At 40.3% G+C, this 24,999-nt stretch overlaps 1 protein-coding gene across 4 annotated transcripts in view; it reads right to left on the reverse strand.

The window, feature by feature from the left end:
* STK35 (serine/threonine kinase 35) overlaps positions 1-24,999 on the reverse strand; it is a 121,101-nt gene that overhangs the window by 86,739 nt on the left and 9,363 nt on the right. For 2 of the 4 annotated variants that reach the window (XM_072632401.1, XM_072632403.1), the window contains exon 3: positions 11,767-12,516. In XM_072632401.1, the coding sequence (XP_072488502.1) occupies positions 11,804-12,516 (713 nt within the window). In that variant the 3' untranslated portion in view covers positions 11,767-11,803. Of the gene's footprint in view, positions 1-5,235; positions 5,611-10,854; positions 11,084-11,766; positions 12,517-24,999 lie in introns of those variants that run through there. The other 2 variants (XM_072632400.1, XM_072632402.1) reach the window with 2 other exon arrangements.

A 24,999-nucleotide genomic window follows, 5' to 3' on the forward strand; every position in this document is an offset into this window, starting at 1 on the left:
TATAAGGGTATAAAAGATGAGTGACAGAAGTATCATTCTGACAGAACCACAGCCTGTTTCCAAGCCTTGTCCATGTGAAAGGACATCACATTGAGCATTTCCAGCTCATTACCACCCTTACAAGAAGGATAACATACTGTTAAAAAACAAAATTACAGCAGAGTGCACATGCAAATAAACACCAACATGATCATCCATCATTTAAAAGCAAACTGTTTACAAAGAATGGGGACAGCAGACACTCAGTACAAATCCTATTCAGCAAGCACAGGAAATAAAACTCAAATTGGAATCCATCTAAAGGGAGCATAGAGATATATAATGTTGGCCTGAACTTAACCTTGGAGAATGAAGAGACTAATGTGGGGATTTATGAGCTGAGGACTTACTTTCATCTCAGAAGAGCTGTTATGATAGAAAGAATAATGAATTAATGAACTGGGAGTCAAGAAACCTGGGTTTAAACTCTGAATCTTACTTATTAGCTTGGGATGCCACTTCCCCTTTTCTGGTAACAGGTTTCTCATCTGAAATAAGAGATTAGTCATACTTGTACCTACGTCACAAGGATATTAGAATCAAATGCATTTAAACTGCTTTCATAAACTGAAAAGTTTTATATAAATGAACCATTATTTATTATCTTTGAAGGTACTGAACTATATGATCTTCTTGTTTAGTTCTGATATTCCTTCTAGCCCTAATATCTGATGTTCTGAAATCCCTTCCAGCTCTAACAGTCTACACTTTTAGGGTTCTAAAATCCAGAAAACAGTTGCATTCCATCATGAAAGGCTGTTGTTTAAGAAGGCATGGGGATGACGGCTGAAGAAGAAATCCCAACCCCCAAAACACCTGAAGTTGATGCAGCTTTTGGCTCTCCTAGGCCTCTCCACCACAAGCTTCTCAGATTCCTACCTCAGCAACCTAAACAGGAAGAGCAAGAGTTCATGGTTGAAGACCTTTGTATTATTCTAGCTCCTTCACCAGAGAATCTTAAAAAAGTATTATTACTACACAGAAAATAGTCTCCCCAGGGCCAGGGGCACCTGTGGAGAAAAGCCAAATTGTTTTCCCCCCTTTCCTCATCCTCTTTAAGATGCACTAGGGGCAAGAGAGAAGGTTTCAGTGCCTCCAAGGACCATAAGCTGCCTCATCATAGGCAAACACACCTGTTTTGCAGACTTTGGTGATGGCTAATGTACCAAGGGAGAAAATAATGAGAAAGGGCCACTGTTAAGCATGACTTACCCAGCCTGGACTGGGAGTCAGAAGCCCTGGGCTCTAGCCTGGAAAGGTTTATAGGCCTGGGAAGATTTCCTAAGGGAGGTGAAGGGAAGTGGGTTGTAACCTGGCCTTGAAGAATAAATGTTAAGTAGAGTCTAATTGGTGAGGAAGCAGAAAGCAAGGCATAGTAAACAGACCAGGCTGGCCTGGGAAAAGGTTTCATGTTACAAAGCAGGGGGCCACAGACCTTGACTAAGACTGAATCATAGGGCTGGACAAGGCTGGACAGCTGGTCAAGGATCTGGTGCAGTGCACAGAGCTGTAAGATAGTGGTTCTGCCACTAACACTGGGTAAACTCAGCTAAACCACTTCCCCTTCTCTAGGAATTGACAAAGGGAGGGAGCTGCTCCCAACAGTTCCTGATAAATTGGATAGAAAAGCCCATGCAAAGCTTTAGACAAGACTCCTTCACTCCAGTTTTTCTAGCCCAGATCAAGTTATTTAAACCCAACAGCGTGAGTGCTAAGGCTAAGGTCAGGATTAGGCTAACACAGGATCCTGACTGCAGTCATAAGGAACTCCTCCTTCAACATCATCTAGTCCAATTTTCAATCCTATTTTACAAATGAGGAAACCACAGCTCACAAAATATGCCTATGATTTTCAGGGGAGTGGAGTATTTTCAACATGTGCTAGTAGTGGCCACATCTAAATTTCAGTTTATTTTATTTTCAAAGTAAATTTTTTTTTCTTTATTCAGTTCCGAGAGTAGGCCTAGTCCCTGAAGGGGAAAAAAAAAAGGTCAGTGAGTTGCTAGTTTGGGGTGTGGCTTATTCATAGTCCTCTACATTCAGGACTGCTGCCTGCCCCGCATTAGAACTGGTTACTAACAACAAAGAATTCTTCACTTGTGACCACTGGTTCTTTTTCTGCCTTGTGCAAGGTTGGATTTTCCTGGTAAGATGTTGATATGATCTGCCAAAATCTGAAAGTACTACACACCCATTCACAGCCTTGGACTTGCTTCCCAGGACATGTCTTGGACATGTTAAGAACATCTAGATGCAAATGCAGAAACAACTGGAGGCCAGTTTGATTGACCATTTTCCAAACGAATGAGATACAATGAGACAAAGTCAATGTCTTCCCATTTGTGCAGAAAAACAGAAGCTCAAAAAGTCTGAGACAACTCTTGACAAAGCCACTGTCCCTACTTCAAACACATAAAATGATGCTGAAGGATTTTGGAATACCAAGGTACCATTTATGCAACAATTAGCCTTATATCACAGAACTTCCTACCACAGATACTTTTGCTTTGGCACAACTGGGTGACTGTCCATCTTTCATAAACACAATCAGTTAACTGGCTCCATAATTTGGCTTCATCTATTTCCTATATTCAGAACGTAACCTTTTCTCAGTTGAAATTCAATTCATGGCAAGGCTCAGATCAAATTCTATCTTCTCCAAGGAAGGTACTCCTGATTTCCTTTTCTCCTCCACCCCGTTAAGAAATGATCTTCCTTCTTTTGGGATCTAATAACCTTTTGTGTATATATGATATTACCATCTTCTATTCTGTGTTATGATTACTGAGCATTTACCTTCTGTTTTGTATCCCAGTGGCTACGCTGTGAGCCTACTAAGGTCAGGGACTGTGTGGTTCAGCGCTTAAAGTGGTCAGAAGGGTTAGGGTTAAGTTCCAGCTTGGTAACTTACTGTGTGTGACCTTGTCTGAGTCAGTTAATCTCTCTTTGACTCTCAGTTTCCTGATCTATGAAATGGAGCTAACACTTGCACTACCTAATATACCAGACTGTAATGAGGAAAACTCTTTGTTAAATGTTATAGAAAACTGTCAAGTTTCTAATGAAATATTTAATTATTAACATTCTTCCGGTGATGCTGAATGGCTTAGAATCATAATTTACCACAGTTCTTGAAAAACTGAAGTTCTGGTTTATCCACAGGGCAATAGAAAGGTGTATAGTGGGTACAAATAGACTGTTACACATCACCGACAAAGAAATGAGCACAAGTAGGGTAACAGCTGTCACTGGAAAGAAGCACAACTGTAAAAAGAGGTAGGTTGGGAGGTAGCTCCATAGTTATCCATGAAATGGCAAGAGTTTGAGAAGAATTGGACTTCTAAAGTCTCTTTCAGCTCTAGAGCTATACAGAATCCTATGTCTAAAGGTAGACCCCTATCACAATTGGCTGGTTACCCTGTGGAGGATTTATGGTAGGACATGGACAATATTGATGGATGAGTTTTGATCTAAACCCACTGGAAGAATGAGATTAGAGATCTGTGGAAGCATTGCCTTGAGTAGCACATAGTAAACACTTTATATATCGTTATTAAATGAACTTCAATCAACTCATATTGCACAATATCATAAAAGAGATCTTAAAAGAAACTTCTCTATCTTTCTCTGTGGCTTGTAGCTTTTGGGTGGCTCCTTCTCAGCTCTTGTCAGTCTCTGAATAACACTTTCTCTTCCAAAGAAGTAAAATAGAAAACCTGACCTTTGTATAATGCTAGTTGAGTTATAGCTTTCCCCTGGCATCTCTAACTGAAATGGAAATTCCTTTAAAGTCGGGAAATTCATCACAGTAGTTTATGGTATTGATTTATTTTAAACGTCGTTGGCAGTTTTAAGACTTGCCTTGACTGAATGCTAGAAATGATGAAAGGCCCGGTTCCTTTGGTTATGTAATGCTACCAAATAAACCACCAGGGGGCGGAAAGAGAACCTGTGAGTAAGTAGAGAAAGATGCTTGAAATACAGACTCTCTCAAGTTCGTTATCACCAGGACTTGAGGACATCACAAACTTTCACAGACCAAGAGTGCTGAGCTCAACAGGGATACGGCAGGTGAGCGAGTCTGATATAGTGCAGAGAGAACACTTAATGGGGAATCTAGAAATACCCATGCACTAGTCTTTTGTTCTCTCTGTTACTCTGGGAGAAAACTCTCTCCACACATCCCTTTTTTAGGCCTTTGGAGAACAAGGGGTTAGATCAGACGGTCCCTTTCCAGTCCTTCCCAGTACTGAGATCGCAGGATTCTCTGAACTGCTGGTGCCCAGGATCCACTATAAGAATCCAATCCCACAAGCATTTAAGAACAATCTCCAAACCCCCTAACTGCTATGTGGTTAAGGGCTGGTCTCACAGACACAACTTAATGATTTAATTCAAAAGGGATTCTGGTACTTTGGGACCAAATGCCCCAAAATATAAACTCAATGCTTTAAATCTTAACACAAAATGAGACAAAAAGATTAAGAGGTGGGCAAAGAATGCCAGGAAGAAAGGACAGCTGACTGGAGAGGAAGGATGACCCCCACAGGCTTTTATCTATTTCCTCCCACCCTCTAGGGTTACCTGAAAAAAATAATACCAAGGTTATATAGAGCAAAGGGTACAAATTACAGAACAGGGAATATCAGGGTTGGAAGAAACCTTATTATGTTCATCTAATCCTAAGGATCAATCTTAAGAACAGGAAGGGACCTAGGAGATCATCTAACCCCTTAATTTTACACAGGAAGAAAGAGAGGCCTAGAGAAGAAGAGTGATTTGCCCTAGATCCCACAATTAGTGAAAGGTTGGAAAGCACTTGAACCCTGATGTCCAGACTGGGTCTGAGTTCTTTCCACTATAACACACAGTGTACTCAGGAGAAAATATGAAGAGGCAGCTGGAGTTTTAAGTAAATAGCTGCAGGGCGGGACTGTCCCCTCCTGCTTTTGATTGTCCTGCATTTACTATTCCATAGAGCAGCACAGTGTGGATTTTCCCCAGAGGGCACTGCTCCTGTTACATAACTCAGCAGCATCACATTAGCACAGCACGAGTGATCACAGATGGCAACGGTAGAGGCCAAACACAGGCCACTTGGGAGCTCCCTGATGCCAGGCAGGGCCTCTGAAAATAACAATCTTACCCTAGAAAGGAAAAGGGCTCCAAGATACTGGCATATACAATGGCACCTAATGCTTTAAGGGAAAATTTATTGTCTCATTTTCCAGAAGAAAAAAGGTCCATATTCATTAAGAGGTACAGAACCTTGGGTATGACATAACCTGAGGGATCTATTTCTTCATCTGTAAGACAGGGAATGGCAATACTTATTCTATTCTGCCTTACAGGGATGCTATGAAGAAAGTACTTTGTAAACCAGAGTGATGTAAATGTGTTATTAATTTTTTACCCTCCCTTCTCACTTCCCCTGAAGCTCACAAAAGATGTACTCTGCTATTATAGTAATTCATTAATACAAAGAATCTTGGAGCTGTCTTGGATCAGTCTTCTATCATGGGGTATACACATCTCCTTCCTCCTTTGGGCTATTTTCATGGATCATTATCACTTAAGAAAAGAAAAAAAAAGAACTTTATTAGTACTGTTGATATCACCTTCATTTCTAAATATATTTTTCTCCTTTACCTAACCAGCAAGACATTTCATATACAAAGTTTTTAAAAGAAGGAATATAAAAGCAGTTCAGCAAAACTAATACAGCAATCGAATCTAACAGTATATGTCATAACCCCATACCTGTAATCCCCCAAACGTGTAAGGGAGGGAAGGAAGTACATTTACTTGCATTTTCAATAGATCACAGGCAAAAATAATCATAGATTCATCACACTGTACAATCAGCTCCTTTACTTTTTTCTCCAAGTGGCCAGCACAGCCTTTGAATACTTCCAGCAACGGAGCTTACTACCTCACAAGGCAGCCCATTTCACTGCATCAGAGGACTAGAGCTACAAGGGACCTCTGAAGGTCAACTAATACAACCCCATACCTTACGGTGGAAATCTAACAACATCCAATAACTTGCTCAAGTTTTTACAAATAGCAAGTAACAGAGCCAGGACTTGGAAAAAGACCCTTCGACTCCAAATCTAGAGATCTGTCCAGTGTGCCATGCTGCTGCCTTCGATCTTTGCAGAGGTGGAGGACTATGGGTATGGAGTTTTGCATATACTATCAGACACAAATGATAGTTTGGAAAAGTGCTTTTCCCCCTTATTTTATTCTGTTAGAAGGGACAGCTCACGGGGAAGAGATATATTTAAAAATGAAGATGATATTTAAAAAAATTTAAAAAATAATGGGGTTTCAAATCTGTTGATCAGTGAGAATCACAGATACCACTTAGCCGTAATTACTGTAAATTTGTATTTTTGTTGTTCAGTCATGTTCAACCTTCGTGACACCACTTGGGATTTTCTTGGCAAAGATACTGGAGTGATTGGTCATTTCTGTCTCCATCTCATTTGACAGATTTCGAGGAAACTGAGGCAAACAGGATTAAATGACTTGCCCAGTGTCAAACAGTAACTGAGGCTGGATTTGAACTCAGGAAGATGAGCCTTCCTGATTCCAAGCCCAGTGCTCCATTCACTGCATTACTTAGCTGCCCTGTAAATCCGCGACAGATTAAGCAGACACAAAACAATTTAAAAAGGGTTTAAGATACAAAACAGTCCTTGTCAGTTACATTACTAAGAGGTTTGAAATTTATAGATATATCGAAGGTCGATCAATGTAACTTTTCACAAATTATACATTTCATAACCTGTTCCTATTTGCAATTTAATTAAATGCCTACTATGTGTAGCCCCTGGGTGTGGGATTATAAAGGAGATATAAAGATAAAATTCGATATACGCCTTCTCCTTTGGGAACTTTGTAATCTAAGAGTAGATATAAACAGGTGAGTATGATATAAAGTAGTATGTGATTAAGTGCAAAGGAGAAGTCCAGGAAAGGTGTTAAGAGAAATCTGAGGTAGCAGAGATGAGCTAAAGGTGAGGGGCTTCAACAGCCAGAAGAAGAGGCATGTAGGGGTGGTAATTTGCCCAGGTAAACAAAGTGGGTCAGCTGGTTCAATGAATTTAAAGCACAGTGTTTAGGAGGTCAAGGCAGAGAAACCCCCTTCCTCTACATTCATATATACACTGCTTACCTGACCTGCACTCTCACAAATGCCTGCTGCTGGTATGTTTGGTAAAAAGGCATCAGGACCACAGGAAGGACAAGAACAGAGCACAAGACCTGCTAAATGTGGTTTGGCAGCATCGACTTCATAAAAAGGTCTGCGTATTTCTTAGGCTTCTAGTTAATGAACTTGTTGACTGTTATGATCATAAACCACAGCAGAAGAGAAAAGACTTGAAAACACAGTGTGTAAGAGGGACAGAAACCATCTTAGAACCTAATTTTGGAGTTGGAAGTAACTGTAGATCACCTATTCCACTCACTTTTAATTTTACTGATAAGGAAAGTGAGGCCCAGAAAAAAGTGATTTGTCAGGATAGCTATGGCACAGTGGAGCAAGCACTGAATTTGAAATGAAAAGACAGGGGTTCTAGTCACAGTGTTATCACTATCTTGCTGTGACCTCAGATTGGTCTCTTAATCTCACTTAGCCTAAAATGGGGATAATACCTGACCTGAAAAGGCTATTGTGAGGATCTCAGAATTACAGAATTTTCTAACTGGATAACATATAGCCATCAAGTCCAACAACCTTTATTTTACATATAAGAAAAGTGAGACCAAGAGAAGAAAAGGTCTAAAAAGAGCAAAGGCAGAAGAAAGTGGGATATGGTGCAGGGGAAAAAATACAGGACTTGAGGGTAGAAGGGTTGGGTTAAATCTCTAAGTTCATGACTTTGGACAAGTCACATCCCCCTAAATCTTGGATCTTCATCTGTGAAATGGACACAATTCTTTCACTCCATACCTTACATGACTGACTTGAGCAGAGCATCTAGTAATCCTTAAAGCACTTGAAAAGTCTGTGTTTCACTACAACTACTAATATTATGATTATTTGCAGTCCTTCAGTTGTGAAGATCAAATGAGGGATATGTAAAGTGCTCTATATAAAAAGCAAAGTAAAGCATTACAATGCTTTATATATAATTATATGTAATTGTCAACAGCTGTTGCTACCCACTGAACAAGTCAGTAGCAGGGCTTGGTCCCTAAGACCCCTCACTCTGCCACTCTAGCACTTTCCCCACTGTTGCCTGATCCCTTTTGTGGTGGCCTCACTCTTTTAAATGGCAACCATTCAAGTCTAACCTCATTTCCCTTCTGCCCTGGCTGGAGATGTACAGATCTTTTCTTCTTGTCTTGAGACTGCTTGCCAAGGTCCAACTCCTCCTAGGTCTAACTATCTACAGTCCCTATGATCCAAGCATTTCAACCTGGGTCTGCTCTGCTGCTGTCTCCCTACCACTTACAGCAGCACTTGGCTTTGAACGCTCAGGACTCTTTAGGCTCAGTCAGACACGTCACACCAGGGCCTTGGCTCAAGGAGGCCCTAGTTACACTGTTTTGTTTATAGACAGCTGCCTCAGCTGTGAATGCAGACTGCACCCTCCTTTCCTCTCGCCCCCACCCCCCATGCCCTCCTCTCTGTCTCGTTGAGCTGGTGACACCTAGAACATCAGCCTGGTTGGTTTCACATTTGGACTCAAGAAATAGCAGGGCAACTGCAGTAGCCGAGGCAAACAAATAAGAAAGAACAAGGACTCTGCTGCTTAGTACTGAGTAATGTGCAAAAATAGATGTTTTGGAACAGAGTGGTTTGAGACTAGAGCTTTTGTTCTTAAAGGTAAAGTGATTCAGTAATACTCTAACTCAGAAGCAAGGCCTGCTCTTGTTTCAATGGGATGGGGAGGGGCAGCAGAAGCAAAGCAAGGTGTTTCTACTTGAGTTAAGATGAGCTATACCAATACTGGCTTGAGCTTTTACTTTTTAAAAAAGACTATGCTTTCCAGTTCTCTTTTACTAGTAACCAAGCCTTGAAAAACTGTAATCTTAAATCCATCCCAGTTGGATGCCCTGCAGACCCCTTTTATCATGCTGGTGACATATAAGACTAGAACCTATGTTCAGAGCAGGCTCTTACTACTTCCATAATAGTTCTGTAATCAATGCTCTCCTAATGTCACTGCCACCACAAGACTTTAGACCCTCATTGTCACTCTTAGGTCTCCTCAGCTCTTTACATTCTGCCCACTTCAACTCTTCCTACACACAACAGCCCAACTCATCTTCCTTATGCATCAATCTGGTCACATCACTACTGTTTAAATCACTTTAATGGCTCCCCATTGCTCCCCATAGGTTAGGAATCTAGATTTCTTAGCCATACGTTGACTGATTTACCAACCTACCTAACCTTTTCATCCTTCCCCTGACTCTCATTTATTATAAGACTTGGCCAGACTCTACTCTGCAATTCCCATACCCTTGCTTTCTCAATTGTGTACCACCTCCAATGTTTAGAATACCCTCTTTACTGTCCCTCTTCAACTCTTGTACCCTACCCATCTTTTAAGGACAAGATACAAGGTCATTTCATTTCCTCTATGAAATAGCCTGATTCCCTTTGGGAATCTTAGACCATGGAATGGAAACCAATGGATTGAGCAGAGCAGCCTCCAAGGGCAAAATTATCTATTTCACTTTCCTTTATTCAGAACTCAGTAGGGCAGTGGAATGAGTACTGAACTTGGGAAGCATAGCACCCAAACTGGCTGCCACCTACTCCCTATGTGATTCCCTATGTGACCATGGGCAAGTCACCTAACCTCCTCAGTGTCCTCTTCTAGAAAGTGAGAAGGTTCGACCTCAGCTTCCTTAATCTGTGAGATAAGGATAATATGTATTACCTCATAATGAGGTGAATAAGGCACAATGTAACTATGAAGCTCAATGTGGATAAAACATCACAGAATTTAGAGCTAGAAAGAACCTTAACAATTATCTAGTCAAACACCTTCATTTTCCAGGTGAGGAAACTCAGGCTCAATGAGGAACAAATATCACGCCTAAAATCACAGAGCTATTAAATAGCAGAGCCAAGATCTGAAGGCAGGCCCTCTCCTAAATCTAGTGCTCTTTTCTCTGTGTCATGGGAGCTGGTTTCGAGGTGCACATTTTAGGTTAGATACTCCACTGACAGCCCTACAGCATATAGGGATCCTCCTTTAAAGGACAGTTCAAATGGGCCCCAGAGGGTAGAAAGGATGAGAAACTTAAAAAGAGTCCTGGTCAATATGGGAGTCCATTTGGCCTTTTTGTTTCCAGCACCCTATCCCTAAACTCAACCCACGAAAAGGTAGCTGGATAAACTGGGGATAAGCTGTTGGATAAGCAGTTCCTCAATGATTCAGTATGTAAAATAACTGTGCTGAAAACATAACAAAGAGACTGTTGTGCTCTGCTATCCAGGCTAATAAATGGCTCCTTGCAGAGTGCTGGGACAGGAAAAGGCGGGAAGGGGAGAGAAAGAGAACTAGAGAATGGGAGTAAGTTATTCATTGCTAGAGACTATACCATCCCAGAACTGAGCCTGCTTCATTTGAGGACTGAAGATGTTACCTGGCCATCCCCCACTGAGGCAAGAGGGTGTGGGCTGCAGGTTGTCACTAAGGCTTCTTCACAGATTAAAAATAGTACAGTATCCTTCAGACAAGAGACATTTCATGATTTTTTTTTGTATTGTATCAGAATATATTTTAAGAGCTAAATATGGGAAAGAAATCATTGTGCTCTGGTCAATAACTTGACTAGAAGCAGCTCTGATTGGTTCATCACAATTTATTATTCTTGATTAGAGTTTCTGCGCTCTAGACTATATACTCCACTTTCTTGTGGGTTCTGCTGTATCTCTCAGACCAAAGAGTTGCCCACAAATCTCCTGCTCCTTCTTGACTCCAACAGGAAATGGGGTTTGTTTCTTCTCCAGAAGTCCAGAGATGGCTTTGGGATCTGCCCAGCTACCAGAATGCAGGAATAAACCCTCTTCAATCTGTTTTAAAATCCACGTCATGCCTTCAGCCAACCAAGAATGGCTGTGGGTATATACCCGTACTAGAAACTCAGCAAGTACCTTATTATCCTCTATCCTAAGTAGGTACATTTATACTCAAAAAAATCATTAACAGCTCAAGTGGTAGTAGGTCTTAGTAGTAAAAGCACTGATTTAGAGTTGGAGAATTGAGGTTCAAATCCTCACTCTGCTGCTTGCTACCTCTGTCACACCTTGGGCAAGCTACTTCCTCTCTTGGGGAAATAATTCAGTCATTTGTAAAGTTAAGGGATTAGTACATGTGACATCTAAGAATCCCTTGAGACTAAATTTATGACTATGAAAGATGACAAGCAAGACCTGTTCATATAGTTCCTCCTTTCAGTGTACATAATACTTTTTATGCAATTATCTCTTCTGATCTTTCCAAAAGCCTTTTGAGGTAGCAAGTATTACCACTCCCATTTTGGAGATGAGAAAATGGGGGTACAGAGAGATTAAGTGATTTGCTCAAGGTCATACAGTTATTAGTATCAGAGCCTTCTGATTGAAAATCCAGGGCTCCTTCCATTACATTAATAGCTATAAGTTCCTAATATAGAGTCAAAGTTTCTCAGGATATCCCTTGGTTCTTCACAGACTTCTGTGAGGAGAAAAAAACCCAGATCCAACCAAATACTCACCCAGTTATAAAACGCCCGGGATGCTTTGCCCTGAATTTTAAGCAGCACATGTGACTTGGTCCATTCTTGTTTCAAGCTCAAAGGCATCAGGTCGGTCTTGTGGGTTAGCAGCTAACATATCTTTCAAGAGCTGCTTTATCCCCTCAGACATGGAAGTCCTGCGTTTCTGGGGGATGTGCAACTCCATCTTTGGGTTCTCTAGCAGCGCTTCCCCTACGGGTACAATCTCTGTCCCCTGTTTGATGTAGGTCCCCAGCAGTTCCTTCTTGGTCTCGGAGTCAATGAATGTGATCCGCTCTATCATAGCCCAAATAATAATGCCTAGGGCAAAGATGTCCGCCTTGGCAGTGTAGTGCCCCTCCCAGACCTCAGGGGCCATGTAGAAGTCAGAGCCACAGGCTGAGGACAACCAATATTTATTCACATTCACATTTTTGTTGTCCTGACTGCCCTCTTTCCCTCGAGGTGCCAGCCCAGCACAGACTTTGCTGAGTCCAAAGTCAGCAACCTTAAGGACGGGGACCCCAGATTTCTCAGTGATTAGGATGTTGTCCGGCTTGAGGTCCCTGTGCACGATGTGGTTTTTGTGTAGGAAGGCGATGGCACTAGTAAGCTGCAGCATGAAGCTTCGGTTGGTGGCTGGGTCTGGCCGACGGGACAGCACATACTGATTCAGATCTCCCCCTTCACAGAACTCCATGACAAACCAGAGATAGCAGGGCTCCTCTGCATAACCCAGAATCCTTTCACCTGTGTGAAGAGGACAGGAAATAGCTTCAATTGTGTGAGATGGGCTAACTCAGACTTTAGGCAATGGCACTGAAAATTTTGTGGTGAGAAAAGCAACAGATACCCAGGCTCACCACAGAATTTCTAGAGATCTTTGGAATGGGCCTCTGAGATCAATTAGTCCAACTTTTTCATTTTGTAGATAGAAAACTCATGCCCAAAGAGCTAGATGTCTCGCAGAGTCACACAGGTAGTAAGTAGCAGAGATGGATTTGAATTCTGGTATCCTAACTATAAATAAATATGTGTGTATATATGTACATATATATACACACATACACACACATATCCATTAGCTACACTGCCACTCAAATAATAACACATTTATATATACTGCTTTGAAGTTTACAATCTCACAACCCTGTAAGGAAGGGAGTAAAAATATTATCCCCATTTTGCAGAAAAGGTAATAGAGGTTCAAAGACATTAAAGGAATTACATAGTTACAAAACCAATAAGCAATGGAGATGGAATGTCAACCCATATCTCGACTCCAATTCTGGTGTTTTTTCCACTTATCATATAATCTTGGTGTTCTTCTACAACTCTAAAATGTTTAGATGCCTTCCCATTACCTACTTAAGTTTCAACTGCATTTAAGATTCTTCATCACTTTGTTCCAACTTACCTGTCCCACATTTCCATACTGGATTATTTTTCATCCCTTGCTCTTACCCTCTAAGATCACTGTTCCTCTCTTTATTCTGTGAACCATGCTTGGAAGAGCCTTACCTTCATCTCCATTTACAGATGTCTCTACCTTTCTCCTTTAAGGCCCCACTTAGGGGCCATCTCTTCCTTGAAGTCTTCTTTGAACTATTTCCCACCCTCTCTCCCTTCCTGCAACTTTAAGTACTCTATTTTCTTTTTTTAATCATTGTCCATCTCATATCATATTTATTATTTATATTTTCAATTTTCCCCTACCCCTCAAGCTAGTCCCCAACCCTATACTAAGGTTTTAGGGCAAGACTGTATCATTTTTCATCTTTGTATCTTTTGGGTCAAGAATATGAACTTAATAAATGTTTGTTGATTCAAAACACTCCCACTTTCCCTCCCCCCCCCCCTTATCAGGGAATATTAGTGAATGGATCTTTTTTGACTTGATGTCAACCTGAACCTATTGCTATAAAAGTCAAACTTTATTATTTTAAGTACTGTGTTTTCCTATAGGAGAGACTTAAGTACGGTGAGATCTGGAATCAAAGTTAGAGGCATGTTACTCACTAAGAACTAAGACATCTCACTTCTCTGGGCCTCAGTTTTTTCACATACAATTTGGAAATATCACAATCCCTCCAGAAATACATTTTTATGATTCTAATGAGCATTGTTCCATTAACTTCATACTTTTCTTTGTGCAATGTGGATGAAGTTCACCTAACCTACTGAAATTCCTTTTCATGCCCTAATTCAGTAAGCAGTATAGTGGAAAGAGTACTGGATAGGAACCCCAACATTTGGATTCCAGCTTTAGCTCTTCCTCTAACTAAGCCATGGGACTTGGGCAAATCACTTCTCTGATGATTCCCAGTTTCCTCATCTACAAAATGAGAAGGAAGGGGAGGCAAGTGGTGATCTCAAAGACAACCGTAACAAGGGAGAACCTTGTAACTGATCTCCTTGCCTCCCTCGCTGAGTCTCTCCCCTCTCCAATCCCTCCTCCACACAGATGCCAAAGTAACTTCCCCAAAGCACAAGCCTGTCCATGTCAGCCAAATACATGACAATAACTTTTTATTCTTCTAGGGTCAAATACGAACTTCTTCTGTTTGCTATTTAACTCTTCTTAACTCTTTGGGATTTATTAACTCTTCACAACCAAGCCCCAACGTACTTTTTCATTCTCAATAATATTACATTTAGGTATTTCATAGTCCCTGCCAAACTGGTGTCCTTGTTGTCATTCACACATGACACAGTATCTCCAGTCTCTGTGCCGTGCACCCTCCCCCTTGCCAAGCCTGAGATGCTCTTCCCCCTCATCTCTGACCCTTGGAATCCCTACCTCCCTTCAATAATCTGCTTGAATGCCACCTTCTACATAAGGTCTTTGCTGATTTTCTCTTGCCACCTATCCCCAGTTGTGTCTTCCTCACCAATTATATTGTATTTATTTTGTATATCTACCACAGTCACCCAAAAGAAAGTAAGCTCCTTAAAGGCACAGTCTGTCATTTTTGTGGTTTATTTCTATCATTAGTCTGGGACTGTGTCTACTATATAGTAGGTGCTTAATAAATGTTTGATTATCACCAAGCAATAGGCAAATTCCTTTCACTATCTTTGAGTTACTATGTATCCAAAGGAGTCTTCTATTCTAAAAACTCCAAAGGACACTTGTGAGGGAGTTGGAAGGAGAGTGGCTAGGTAAACAAATTAAAAAAAAACCCAACTATACATTTTGAACCTTCTACTCTAATGTGCTTTCCCACCATTAGCTGCTCAACTTGATGTAAAAACAACAACAACAAAACTTTGGATCAGTATTCTGAAGAGTAAGGTACTACACTTTGACTTTGATATTAGCTCTGCGACACTGAACAAGTCAATGGTCTCTGGGCCTCAAATGACTTCTTTGTAATAAAAGGCCTCTAAAGTCTACCCCACACCCAGATGCAGTAGGAACTCACTTGTTATCTGTCTCTACTTTTGGGAATGAGACTCGTGGATTGAGTGAGCTCAAGAGTTCTGAGCTGCAGTGGCCTAAAACACATCAACTGAATGTCCACGGTGCCAATATGGTGAGAGCCCACAAGTGAGGAACCAGGGTAAACCAACCCAGGTAAGAAAAAGGAAGCAGTCAAAGCTTCCATGTCAATTGGCTCATAAGTGGCCACTGCACTTCCAACCTAGGTTAGGTGGTAAAAAACCCTGCTTCAAAATAGGCTTATGATAAATGAATGAAGTCTGTTACATCTCTAAAATTGTTTTATTATCTAAGGTACCATTTTCTTCTACATTTAATATACTACACTCTTAAGGAATCTTGAGTGTTCTTGGTCCTGATGTCCTTTCCAGTTATGTTAATTGTTCTAAGACTCTTCAGTTTTAATGATGTTTGATTCTAAGACTACATTATACACAATCTGGCATTCCAATAATCTACTAACTTAAAACAGGGCACATGACTGGAAAGACAACAGTGGGTTTAGGTTTTAAAATTCTACTAAGAAGACCAGAAGCAAGTTTATCCTCAGGTTTCTGACTGTGGCCCTACACATGACCTTTCTCAAAGCACACATTTCCCTGTAATAGCTCATTTCCCCTGTAATTATATAATTTGTTTATGTTGCTTTGAATCTTGATGTAATACAGGTAGAACCAGTTTAGGGAAGATGGATGTATTTTTAAAAAATCTGTTAGTTCTCTTTATCATAATCCACTTTCTAGGTCATCAACTCTGAAGTACTATAAATACTAAGAAAAAAAATCAAAGCAAAACAGAGATTTCTGAAACCAATCAAATTTTCAAATTATTTCCCTGGGAAAGAAAGCTTGATATTTCCAACTGTAGGTGGAGCCAAAAAGGAAAAGATTAAAAAGTCATCCAATTCTTTTCTCATAGGCCATGTCTGCAAACATCAGTGACATTTTGGGAAATGCTGGTTATTTTATATACAAAGTTGGTAACTATGACTACAGGGGTGGAAAAGCCAGTCTACAAAACAAAATATACCTCACAATTCTGAAGGGTAGGGTGAGAATTGGAGTGGGAGAAAAGCTTGAATTGCTATAAGGGGGAGTGGGTCATTGTTGCTAGACCAGTAGAGATCAAGGGATCCTCGAAGAGTCCTTTGTTCCAAAAGACTCAGTTGGGAAACCAGAGCTGCTGTTTAAGGTATGAGGTAGAAAAGGGGATGAAGGGGCAGAAGTAGAAGGCTGAAGGGGAGAGGAAAAGGGGGTGGGGTTGTTTTTGGAGATGAATACAGGGAACAGGAAGAGACGCTCCCAGTCTGAAGACGCCCATAGTAAGCTAAAGACAAGGCATGACAGAATGGAAAACAGAGAGCTATGCCTTGTTCCAGATACAAAAATGTTTACACAAGTACTGAACAGTGAAGTGTACGGAGTTTGTCATTTCATTAGGGTGGCTCTTCTGAGATGCCCTAGTCTCAAGTTGCCTGCAGGGAGCTTTTTCTTTCATATTTTGTTATGAATGATAAAAGATCAAAGTATGAGAAAAGGAGCGCCAGATTGGGGACCCTAAGCCTATCTCTGGCTCTCCAACACTTGCACTGCAACATAACCCCACTGCCTAGTGTTCAAGGCCCTCCAAAGGGGTCTAGGCTCTAACCTTCTCTCTGTCCTAGCCTTACCTCAAAAAAGCACCCTCCACTTCATGTACCTGCCCCCGGCCAAATGCATCCTGTGGGCTTTCAGTCTTGACAATTTGGCTCACATTGTTCCATCCATCTACAATGTCTTCTAAACCTTCACCTGCTTTTGTGCTCTCCAACCCTCAAACAGCACTTCTCCCATCTCCCCAGCTGGAAAGGATCTTGCCCTTCTTGATGTTCTCAGCAAAAGACTTTAGAAATCATCTATCAGGGGTTTGTTTTGTTTTTTAAAATATTTTAATAACTATTTAAACATCATTGGCTTCCTTTGTAGTCCTATTAAAAAAAACAAACTTAAAAATATTACCCTGGAAAGGGGTCCAGAGGCTTCAGCAGATTGTCAAAGGGCTCCATGACCCCAAAAAAGATGAATATCTCCTGAGACCAAATGAGATATTAAATGTATTATGTAAATAGTAGTTATTCCTGTTATCTAGTATAACCACTTCACTTTATAGAGAAGGAAACTGAGACTTGAAGAAGGTAAATGTTAGGATTACACACAATAACAGTAAGGGAAGAACCAGGATGATTTTTACCTCCTGACTTGGCCACTCAGTCCGGTGCTTTCTCCACTACAGACACTGGCTCCACCTTATTCATGCCTTTCTTATGGACTTCTTTCATTTTAATTTCTATTATAGTTACTAGTTAAATATGTGTTATTTCTCCTACTAAAATGCAGTCCCCTTGAAGATGGGAATTCCTTATTTTTATTTTCTCCCTAGAAGGAACAAAACTGCACACGGTACATATGAAAGGTTTGTTGAAAGAATAAAGGATCTGGACTAGATATCTCTATCTCTTAAGGTCCTTTTTCATCAAATTTATATGATTTGCCTAAATGGTCTCTATCCATTCTGGAATGGGCTCTCATTGATGTCAGCAATAGGTTAGCCTTTCATTCACCTGACTAAAGAAGCAGAATTCTCTTTAGACTCTCCCAGCTCTTTTATTCATAATCATGTTCACATGGGAGATGTATAACATGATGGACAGAACAATGGAAGCCAAGAGATGTGAACTACAGTCCTGGCTTACATTACTCTTATCTTGCAGGGTTTTGTTTGAGGAAAGCATTTGTGTGAAACTAGGTGAATCACACCTCAAGGGCCTTCAGTTTTCCCCATCTCTCAAATGGGGATAATCTTAAGTAAGTGCCTACGCTATCTTACAAGGCTATGACAAAAACCAAATTAGCAAAGTCCTCAGGAAAAGCATAAAGGACTATACAAATGTTTTAAATTATCATTATTACTAAAAAATACTAATGAGCCCACTGACTTTATCTTTGATCCCCAGGTAGTAGATTGCTGCATATAACATTATCAAGTGGAAAGCAGAGAATAAAAAGAATTATAAAACCATCAAAGCCTTTATAAGACCCATGAGAATTTTGAATGTTGTTACTAGATAACATAGTAAGAAAAGCCTTGAATTCATGTGACTGAGTTGTATTCCAGAGCTCTGCCACTAATTTCCTGTGTAAACTTGGACAAGTGTGGTAGGGGCAAGAGTTAGAGGACCTGGGTTCGAATCCAAGCTCTACTACTCACTGCCTTTGAGACTGTGGGCAAATCACTTGACCATTCTGAGCTTCTGTTCATCATTTGTAAAATGAGAGGGCTGGACTAGATGTTCTTCTTCCAGATCTAAATATATAATCTTGAGTGACAGAATCAGAGGCTTGGAAGGACCTCAGAGGTCATCTAGTTCAACACCTTCCCAGAGCATGAGCTGTGCCCAATTACATACCTCCCAGACAAATGACCATCCAAGTTACTGCCATCACTAATGCTTAAATATCCTTATCATTTAAATTAGTTCACCTCTCTGAGCATCAGTTTCCTCATCTGTAAAAGAGATGATCATTTCCACTCTAGATCCTAGAATTCTCATTTATTTAGAAAGCCCTTCATCAAATAAATAACTCTTGTATCCACAGCACTGTGGATACTGTGGATACTACCACTCTAGAGAAGTGTAGACTGCTTCAAGATGTAATGTGTTTCCAGTCCCCAGAGATATTTCAGAAGAGATGGTGTAAATACTTGTCAGGGATGTTATAGGCAGGATTCCGATTTCAAGTTAAATTTGGTCTCAATGTCCCACCATCCTCAAGTTCTAATTCTGAGACTAAAGATGAATCTATGTCATACACCTTGGTTACAACTCATTCCTTTCCCCTAAATTCTAGCATCTCTATGACCATGGGCCAAATTCTGTCCCTAAGTGTCTTCCCCTACCCTACATCACAGAGTGATGTAGAATGAATGAACTCAGAATGAAATAGGGCTCTCTGATATTATTCATGGATCAAAGAGTACTCACGCATCTTCATAAGCTACTGCCTGGCACATTCAGGAATAAGAGATTGATGGGTTCAGTACAAAGACAGAACTGCTTAGTTTAAAGAAACAGCAACTAATGGCAAACACCTCCTTAGAGTGGAGAAATGATACTTGATTTAATCAATTATTATCATATGCTATACTGACTTCTAATCATAAGATTACGTAAAATTAAACTAAGAAACTCAAAGCATATAATGTTGCTGTCCTGTAAATTAAAAAAAAAAACACCAAAAACAAAAACTCAGCTTTCAGATTAGAGTCTCAATGTCACAAAGGTAAGACTAGAACCCAGGTCTTATTTCTATTTGATTGAGAAACAACAAGGGGTAGTGGGAAGGAGACTAAATTCTCTAGTAAGGAGACTAGACTGGAGTTTGATGATCTGGGCTCACATTTTAGTTCTATCACTGACTGATCATGTAGGTCTGTGGACAAGTTGTTTAACCTGGTCTGTTTTCTCACGAGTAAAATTAATATGATAATGTTAAATATTGTCTTTGTGTAATTGGGAAAAAATAAGATCTATTTTAAAAAATTTCTATGATACTTGCACTCACCTGCCTCATAGTTTTTTTTGTGAGAAATATCCTTTATAAAATTAAGATCTACATAAATGTAAGCTGTTATCTGATCTACCACGCCAAACCCAAGCTCAGAAACCCAAGACAGTTTCTGAATTGGCTACCTTCTATTTTATTCAGGGTCAATGGAGATCTGCAACTATTTTGCTCCTTGAGCTCTTGCCTCAGGTCCTTCAGGATTGAGTGACCCGGCTAGGGTGACAAGACCACTGTTAAAATGAAGCCTTGAATCTGAGTTCTCAATTCAAGGCTATTCCTCTCTCTACCAATCTGACTCCGCTTAAATTATTAATCATAATTAAAAACAAGTTTTTCTGCCTAGCTTTCAAGATCCTTTATAAATCTAACCAATTCTACCAATTCAATTTGATCTCCCACTTTTCTTACATGAAGGGTATGTTTGACCCAAGACTTCCTAGCTGTTCCTTGAACAAAACAGGCTCCTTTTCACAGTGTGGTGTAGTAGACAGATCAAGTAGTCTTGTCAGAGGACTTGGTTGAGAAGGGGGGAGGTTTCAGTCCCTGGTCTCCCATTACTAAGCTACTGGCTAAGGTGCCAAACTTTCTCTGCTCTCTTCAAGGATCTGCTCTTTCTAGGATCCCAGGTTCTCAGCCTCCATGTTACCCTGAGCTCCTCACTGTTTCTCACTTCAAGGAACCAATCAATCACCAAATCTAGTCCTTTCTACCTTGACAGTATCTTTCACATCAGTCCTATTCTTACCACTCAAGTCACTGACAACCAGAACAGAAATGCCTCTGTTTCCCTCCAAGTTTTATTCATCCTTCATATAGCTGCCAAAGTGCCTTTCCTAATGTGCAGATCTGAACATGTTGTCACCCTATTCAAATTTCAGTGACTCTGTTGGCCTCCGGGAGAAAAGATCAACTCCTCTGCTTGACTTGAAAGTCCATTTCACAACTTAACCCCAAACTACTTGTCTAGTCTCATTCTATACCACCCCCTTTCCCACACTGATCCAATCAAATTGGTTTTCTGGCTAATCCTTCAGTTCCATTCTCTAGGCCTTTGCACTGGCCATTCTCCAGGCCACCAATACAAGTCTCTCCTTACCGGTTTCAGACAATCTCTTCCTTTAACGTTAAATCCAAGTAACACTTTTTAGAAGACATTCTTCCTGATTCATCTTTACCAACTGCTACTACCCTCCCTAAAAAGTTTTGTATTTATTTTGTAGAGATTGAGAATATGGACATGTCTCTCCAGGTAGAAGGTAAGCTCCTTGAGAGCAGGGGCTGTTTCGAGTTTGTCTTTTTATACCTAGCCCCTAGCATATAATAGGCACTTAATAACAAATGTGTTCATAGGCATTAATTGGGAAAAACCAAATGGCATTTTTAATGGGAGAAAAGAGGGGAGGAAGGTTATCCAGGGGTGGTGATGAAACAAGATGCCAAAAGAGAAGGTTTGATGGGAAAGGGCATATTCCCTTCTATCATATAAAACTATCAAAACTTTTTTTAAAGTTACAACATGTTAAGTCCAGAAGAGAGCACATTTTATCTACTTTGGCTAACAGGGCAGTTAAGAGTCCATGAATCTAAAATTAGAGGTATAAAGATGAAGGGATCAATGAAGATGATCATAGAAGATTAAGAAGACCATTTTTGAATTATAAAATTGAAAAAGTTTTTGCAGGAACAAAATCAAAGCTGCTAGATTTAAATGAGGAGCAGTTAAAAGAAAAAGCTTTTAGCAAATTATGGCATATAGATATAATGGAACATTATTATACCATAACGAATGACAAAAAAACTCAAAAGAACTTAGGAAATTGGGTATGAACTGGTTCATAGCAAAGTAAGCAGAACTAGAATAACTTACATGATCATCACCGATGATGTAAAGGAAAACAGTACTGAAAGACTAACACTTCTGATTAAACAGAAACAAGCCATGATTTCTGAGGACTACACTGTGACACACCTCCTGTCCATCAGCAAAAAAATAGCAGAATAAGCTATGCGTTTTCAGACACGGTCAATGTATTCCTCTGTTTTGCTTGACTCAAGTACTTATTTACCCTAAGGGATGGCTGGTCATTAGAACTGAGAGTCGTAAAGAATAAAAATTTTTAATTTTAAAAGTTGCTTTAAGCCTAAGGAGCATTACAAATACTATGACATATGGACCACTTGGGGAAGGCAGACCATCCCAAAACAGAACCTCAAACAATCCTAGACTTCAGAGCCAGAAAGCAATTCAGAGGTTATTTAGCCCAACAATGAGTATGAGGAAAAAGCCATGATTTTTTTTTTCTAATGAACTTGGGAGTCATGAAACGTGAGTTTAAATATCTGCTCTGCCACTTAATCACCTTGTGTGACCTTAGGCAAGTCATTTAACTTCTCTGGGTCTCAGTTTCCTTACCTGTGATGTCCCTTCCTATTATTCTGAACAGTCATACAGCCTTCTTTAACATATCCAGTGATGGGATTTTCAAGGAAATTCATCCTGGTGTTGCCAAGTTTTGATTGTTAGAAATTCTTCTTTAAATTAAATTGAAACCTGCCTCCCAGTAACTTCTATCCATCTATCATAATTTTAGCCTCTCTGACCAAGTGCATTCTTTTCCTGCACATAAGTCCTTGAGATACATGACATGAGGCTTTCAGCCTTGTCCCCATCTTGGTTAGTGTCCTTTGGTATATACATCAGTTTCCAAAAATCTGGCAACTAGAAGTTGACCAAGAATTTCAGATATGGTTCCAGGACAGAGGGTAGCTAGACAGTAGACTTCTATTAATGATGCTCCTAGCAGAATGACTGCTAGGAGAATATGAGGTAACAATGCTTAAACTATGATCTTTCTAGTTTCTCTTCCTCTTTCAGTCTTATTTTTTTGATCTCACTGTTCTTTTTGCTTTTACTAGTTTGTTTCAAGAGATGGAATATTAGGAACACTAAAGAATTTGTTTCCATATTCTTGGATTCCCATGTGGCAAATTTTAGCGAGAGGCTGTATGTTACCTTAGTTCTGACCACAAAGCCCGTCATTAAGCAAGAGAACTCACCGGCATGAGGGCCTTAGTCCTACCTCTAAACTTGCTACTTACTGATTTAGCAAGAAAAAATCCCTCTTAGCCACACAGTCTCAACTTTGAGGAGGATAATACTTGGTGCCAGATCTAGCTTGCCTGAAGTCTAGTAGACTGCAAAGCTTTCCAGACTAAAGCCTAAACGTCAACCTGTTGTTTGAAGCTACAATCACATTTCAAATCTGTTGAATGATACCCTAGGGGTCATAAGATGTAATGCATAGTGTATTGGACTTGGAATCAGATTTGGGTGTGAGTGCCAGCTTTGACCCTTACTAGTTGTAAAAGGTTGGATAAATAATTTCCCCCTCTTTGAGCTTCAGTTTCAGAAGAAGCAATATAAGGACACTCTCATGGTCTCAAGAACTTTGGAACTGATTGTGTGACATGGGAGACACTGGCACAGGACCGCTCAGCATGGCATGCTCACATCAGAAAAGGTGCTGTGCTCTATAAGCAAAGCAGAACTGAAACAGCTCGAGGGAAATGCAGGACACACAAATTTGGAAAATCCACCCCAAATGTTCACATGGACTATTTTATGCCCAACCTGTGGTAGAGCATTCCAAGCTTGTATTTGTCTGATCAGCCACAGTCAGACATACTGAAACTTGACTTTAACATAGTGATGCCATTTTGGTCCTCTTTGAGAACAAAGGACAACAACCATTCATCTATAAACAAGGAACTTCGATTAAATGATTTTTAAGTTCCTTCAAAATCTGACAATCTCAGATCCTTTTTGGATGTCATTCCACATTAATGATATACTCAAGAGTATTAGATTTGGAGTCAAAGGACTTGGTTTCAAATATTAGTTCCTGAGCAAGTTACTACTTTATATCTCTGGGTATGTTTTCACATTTTTAAAATGAGGGTGTTAGATGATCGAAGACTCCCCTCCTCTGACGTTACAGTCATTTATGATCAGCTAGGGGGTTGGTTCAGGTAATTTCTGAGGTCCCTTTTAAACTCTGAACAGTATTGGCACAGTTCCAGGGTCCTAAGTATCCCCGCATATAATAGGCAGGAAAGGTCATCATCTGAGTGCAACATTTGGTAATCTTAGTCAGTGTTCTGTGGATAGAACCACTCGGAGAAGAGAAGATGACTTCGGCTCACCCCACCCTGGCAAATCTCCCTCAGTAACTAGCACTAGGCTCAGAACTGTATCTTGGCAAACCAAAGGCCAGGCTGTCCCATAATCTTCAAATGGTGGCTACACCACTTATGTGTATCAATGGAAGCTTGCCCAGGAACTGAGTGTTCACCACTTTCACACAACAAGACATCACTTTTCAAGGTCAGCTCCCCACTTTAACACCAGCAGATCACAATGTGGTTAAGAGATTATTTTTTCTTGCCAAACCTGCTATCAGAAGATCACAGCTGGAACATATCTAAGAACTTTTTCACTCAATAAAAAGAAAGAATTTTTCTAACAATCAGAACTATGCAGCAACAGAATGGAATGCCCTGGGAATTAACAAACTGTTCACCAGACAGCTTCAAGCCCCATGATATAAACATGGGAAAAACACTAAACCTACAGTCAGAGAGCCTGGGTTAAAGGTTAACAACTTTTCTGGGCCTCAGTTTCCCCCCTGTAAAATAACGGGTTTGTAACAGGTGAGCTCTGGAGTTTCTCACAGATCTAATCCAATCCTCTCAATTTGACAAGGGAGAAATACAAGGAAGAAACTGCTAAGGTCAGGGATGGGCACTCCTGCATTTACCGGATCACATTCAGTGACACGTATAGGGGCTGAACTTTTTCTGCTACATTGTGCTGCCTCTCCCGTTTACTCTGGGCAAGTAACTTACCTTCAAGTTTTTGAGAATGAGAGAAGTCCAGAGTATCCTTTAGATATATTCCCTCTTATCTCTTCAGGACTATATTTATATCCCACTTTCCCTAACAGGGAGTACATTTCACCAATGAGAATTAGGGAGAGTTCTGTAAAGCACACAGTTCTCACTGGACGAAGGGGTTGGCAATTATTTGTGAAACGCTGCAACAAAAAAACCCACTGTGGTATAGAGATGCTGACTGAGAAGGGAAAGAAAAAAAAATACTCATTATAGCACACAAATAGGTTAGGAGAG

This window comes from Notamacropus eugenii, chromosome 1 (genome assembly GCF_028372415.1).
Source record: "Notamacropus eugenii isolate mMacEug1 chromosome 1, mMacEug1.pri_v2, whole genome shotgun sequence".
NCBI lineage: Eukaryota > Metazoa > Chordata > Mammalia > Diprotodontia > Macropodidae > Notamacropus > Notamacropus eugenii.